The sequence below is a fragment of the Athene cunicularia genome, assembly GCF_003259725.1.
Source record: "Athene cunicularia isolate RWA chromosome 21 unlocalized genomic scaffold, athCun1 chr21_part1, whole genome shotgun sequence".
Taxonomy (NCBI): domain Eukaryota; kingdom Metazoa; phylum Chordata; class Aves; order Strigiformes; family Strigidae; genus Athene; species Athene cunicularia.
Window position 1 is genome coordinate 945,463 of NW_020799127.1, and position 4,918 is coordinate 950,380.

The following is a 4,918-nucleotide window of genomic DNA, read 5'->3' on the forward strand; positions in this document are numbered from 1 at the left end:
CCGGTCTCGAACTCGGAGCGTGTCGGGGCAGGGAGCTGGGGGCGGTCTCGAACCCCACCGACACCCGCTGGCCCACCACCCCCCAAAAGCCACAACCAGGCACTAGAAAAGGGCAGGGAGCAGGCAGGGCCGGGGAACCTCCCAAGCATCTTCCCAGCTGGAAATTCCTGCAGGATCAGGGTGACACCGAGCACCTCGAGGAGCCCAAAACGCCAGCAAGCATATGAAGATGCAACGTGGCAAGGGACGGGGGTGGGAATTTGGGGGGGAAAAAAAAAAAACAAATCTCCCAAGCCCCAGAGGTATCTGCACTGTTCCTCCGGTATCTCCAGGAGGGGTTATGGAGGCAGACGGGACGCTGGCACAGGAGAGGGCGAGCACGACGGCGGCACGTTGAACCCAAAACCAACTCTGGCTGGATCCCCCTCCCTCTAAATAAAAGCCAGCCCCAATCCCAAGCGAAGCAACCCGCGACGTCCGTGGGCAGCTCGGCAGGAAAACCCGGCTGCAGCGAGGCCGGGAGATTTATAGAGACACTTAAACACATTGGGAAAATTAATTCTAAATCCATCTTCGGGTAATCGAAAACATCTGAGAGGGGGACGGCGAGAAACTGGTGTAAGGGCCTGGTGTAAACAGGCACCGCAGTGCTGGCGAACCTCGCAACGGGGGTGGTTAAGCGTAGAGGCTATAGGGGACCCTGGTGGGACGCACAGGAGGTCCCTGAGGAGCTCTGGCTGCAATAGAAACCAGGCCACGGCCGGGATCCCGGGAGAAACTAGACCGGCGCCTCCGGCAAATTGCGTCCCTGAAAGCCTTCGGGGGGGTGGGGGAGTGCCCACGGCAGAGCCCTGGCGGCTGGGGAAACTGAGGCACAGAGAGCCCTGGGTGGTGCCTGCAGGGATCCGGGGGCAGGCCCCTCCAAACAACGCCGGGGGCGTCCGGGAGCACCCCTGCTCCCACAAAACAAGCACCCTGGGGGTGGGATGGGGCGAGGAGCCTTCCTCCTCCTCCACCTCCTCATCGCACTCACTTGTCCCTCGGCTTAAATCAGACCCTGAGCTCCCTGGGGTCTTTGTAGGGGGGTGGGCAGCACCCAGCAAAAGGGGGTGTTGGTCCCGCTGGGTCTTTGCAGCCATACGGCCACCCCAGCCTGTGGAAGAGCCACAGGCTGGACCCCCCCAGGCTAACTGGGGAAGGTGGGGGGGAACTAAGGCAGGGAGGAAGGGCCTGCCCGCCCCTCACGATACGGAGCAGCACAGCGCAGGACCAGGCGAGTTTTGGGGCCGACGCACTGGCGGCTGTGGGCAGCACCAAGGACCAGGAGCCATTTCACACGGTGGATCCCAAGGCTGCAGCCAGGCCAGGACACACCGAACATCCCACCCGGCTTCGGAAACTCCCCTTCCCTGCCTCAAACCGCTCTGTCTCACCCCTCAGCTGCCCATGCACCAAATTTCAAGCTTTTTCAAGCAAAAGCAGACCCAGATCCTCAGACACGACTATTTTTCCCTCCCCCTGTTTTCTCTCAGTCCACTGTTATTTACCCCGCGAAAGGCAGAGCCGGGAGCCCCACTCTGTGCCACGCCTGTGCACCCAGAAAGGGAAATTGCTGGGGCTATTAAATGCGCTTCCCCATACACGTACACGCCCGCCACCGGCTATTTTATATCCATTATATATGTACCCACACGCCACCCACGTTGTGAGTTTACCCACTGGCTACGTGTATATATATATATATATATAAGATCGCTCGGGATGATGAGCAGGGGATGGGGACTCTGGGACGGAGGGATGACGGCACGAGGGGCTGGTGCACCGGGAGACGGGGCCGAAAGAGGAGGTGGCAGCAGGGGAAGGCCCTGGTGATGGAGGCAGGCAGGAAAGCGGGCAGCGAGCAGGCAGACAAGCGCAGGCAGGAGGGCTCCGGGTCCCACCCGACTCAGCCAAGCACCCCGGCACGAACCCCATGGCCCGGCTCGGCCAGCGGCAGCCCCGCGGCGTGGGAAAACAGGAAACCAGAGCTATGATTAGAAAAGGGTTTTTTGGAGCTGCTCCCCCATCACAGCAGGTGCCCTGCAACCTCCGTCCTTCCCGTCTGTCTGTCTGTCCATCCTTCTCCCTGTCCCAACAGTGTGCTGGGCTATGCTGGAGCCATCGGTGGCACCAGCGCGGCTCCCAAACCATCGCCAGGACGCAGCACGAACCACTACAAACCATCCCAGGACCTCTCGTGTAAAGCTGGAGGGGGGTGGGCAAAGGCACGAAGTGCGTTTTGGGGAAGAAAGCGCAACTATACCACTCCCCCGCCTCCCTGCCTCCACTTGAGGTCTTATTAATTATAAATTATTTGCAAAACCACCATGCTCAGAGCTTGATGAACCTGCCCGGAATAAAGAGCAAAGAAATGATCGGCGTGCCAAAAAAAAAAAAAATAATCCCTGTTCCTGTCCCGATTTAATGTTATAAATCGTGCGGTATTTCATCAATCAGGAGTGGAGGGAGCGGCTTCCCCCTCTCCCAGGACTAGGATGGCTGGGGGAGGGAGCGGGAGGGGATATAAAGCAGATGGAAAAAAAAAAGAAATATATATATATAAAAACTCCCTTTTTCTCAGCTAACTATGAAAAATGGAAGCTGACATGCAGCAAAGAAAAAAAAAAAAAAGAAGAAAATCCATTAAAATGGAAATTATGAAGGGTGGGGAATGCTGCAGCGCGTCTCCCCCCGGCTCTGCGGGACCCGGCTCTGCGGGGTACAGCAGGCAACAGGGCCACATCAGGGCTCTCTGTGCCGCCCGATTTTTTGTCCGGCAGGGGGACCTCCCCCCCGCCCCCCGGGGTAACGGTTTTCCTGTGGCACCAGACCCTGGGGTCCAAACCACGGGGTGGGAGAGACCCTGGCATCCACCATGGGCACCAGATCGGGCCAACTCTTGCCAAGGGGACACCGAAGGTTGTCCCAGGAGACATGGGTGGGTGCAAAAAGCATTGTGGCCACCGAAGCGGGCACGGCCAGAGGAGAGGGATGTCGGAAGAGCAAGCAGGAAGATGCACGAAGCCCCCAAAAAACAGAGGCTGAACCCCCAAATTCCCGCAGAACGGCAGCGGCACCCAGCATCGCCGTTCAACCGGGCAAAGCGGGGAAGCGGCAGCATCTCGGGTGACCCTAAAAAGACATTAAAAAAAATCATCGCCTCTGCACCCCCCAGGAAGGAAGAGAGCGTGAGAAGCCGGCAAGCCGGGGCGAGGGAGGAATGGCGAGGGGGAAAGGGGTGTGGCGGCGGCAGCGAGGGGTCGGCGGTGACGAGATACGGTCGGACGCCGGTGTTTTGGTACTCACAGGCTGGCCTCAGAAGCCAGGTGGCCGCAGCTGCCTGGGGAGACGTGTCGATGAGGCTCCAGATTGATGGGAGGTAGATGATGGCACGGGTGGGCACGAGCTCACTAGAGCCTTCCAACTTCCTACCCAACTGCCGCTAAGTCAAGCTACAGTTCTCTAGGGAACGCCTCTACCTTGGCAGCCCTCTCTGTCTCGCCTTCGCTGAAATAAAAAGAAACAAGAGATTTCTTTTCACGGCACCGCCGAGAGAAAGGGGGCAGCTCCCGGGTACCGGCAACCCTGAGGACGGCGAGAGATCACCGACCCGGTACAGCTGGCAAACAGGGGGAGCAGGAGGCAAGGGGAGGGATTTGGGGTGACCGGAGCGGCGGTCGGAGTGCCTGAACATGCCCTCGCCCCAGGGAGAAGCCAAGCCCTCAGTGTCCCCAACTGCAGCGTCCTGTCCCCGAGGGTCCCGGCGAGAGCATCGGGGCAGAGGTGTACCCCCTCCCATGCCAAGTGGCGAGCGCAGGAAAGCCGACGGCGGGCCCGAGACGGCACGGCGAGCGAGAGCCAAGCGGGGTGGAGAGGTCGCCTGTGTGTGTGTCCCCCCGCCAAATCCCAGCACGCCCTCACCGCCGGGGGACAGCCGGGGGACAGTGACACTGGTGTGGCCATGTCCCCGCCACCTCCTGTGGCTGGGCAACAGCAGAACCCAGCTCTGCCCTGTGCTGTGCCTCAGTTTCCCCAAAAAACCACAAGGCCGCGGCCCCTCTCCCCTCCATATGGACAAGCATTTCCTCACATGCAAGCGGGGCTTGCCTGGAGCAGGAGGGTTTTTCGAGGGAAAGCAAGTGCCCCTCCGCAAAAACCCCATCCCAGAGGTGCCAGGGTGGGAAGCAGCATCCGGCACCATCCCGCTTCCGTCCTCAGGGAATGTTCATCCCTCCCCACGCGGACTGTCCTCATCCGGGAGGGATTTACCCCAAAGCAGAGGTGGCAGAAGGCAGGCGAGGCCGGGGAAGCAGAAACGACGGGCAAGACCCGAAATCCCCATCACTCAGGGAGGAGGGGGGGGCAGACCGCGCGCCAGAAGAATTCACCCAAGATGGAACCAATTAAACCCCACGTTTCCGCCCCCCGAAGGGCCGTTAACTGGTGTTTCTCCTTCGGATTTGCAGCAAAACCAACCCAAAATGAGCCCCAATGTAAATCCCATCCTGGTATGGGGGTCTCTGCACGGGAAAGGGGGCACATGGGCACAAGGGATGAGGAACCAAGCGCTGGCGTGAAGCAAAAGGGGAGGCAAAGCCACGCTGGGGACCACCACGGGGTCCCCCCCAAACCCCGGGGATGAAGGAGGGGGGAGAATCAGGGAGGCAACACTCCCAAAAGATGGGGGCCCGGGTGGCGCAACCCCAAATCCTCAGGGCCGAAACACCGTCCGTCCATCCCGTCACCGATGGGACCCACCGAAGGGGACATGGGGACAGCCCGCAGGGAAACCCGGTGCCCGTGGGGTGACACCCGCGCCAAACATGGTGCCCGTGTGTCCCCCCCAAAACACACCGTTCCCCAGCGCTGGGGGGGGGGG

At 60.4% G+C, this 4,918-nt stretch overlaps 1 protein-coding gene across 1 annotated transcript in view; it reads right to left on the bottom strand.

Moving 5' to 3' along the window:
* Positions 1 to 1,381, bottom strand: part of LOC113487947 (zinc finger protein 362-like) — a gene marked incomplete at its 3' end in the record, with an annotated part of 4,091 nt that extends 2,710 nt beyond the window's left edge. The window contains exon 1 of the mRNA XM_026862910.1: positions 1,246 to 1,381. Within this exon, the coding sequence (XP_026718711.1) occupies positions 1,246 to 1,381 (136 nt within the window). The remainder of the gene's footprint in view (positions 1 to 1,245) is intronic.
* Positions 1,382 to 4,918: the final 3,537 nt, after the last annotated feature.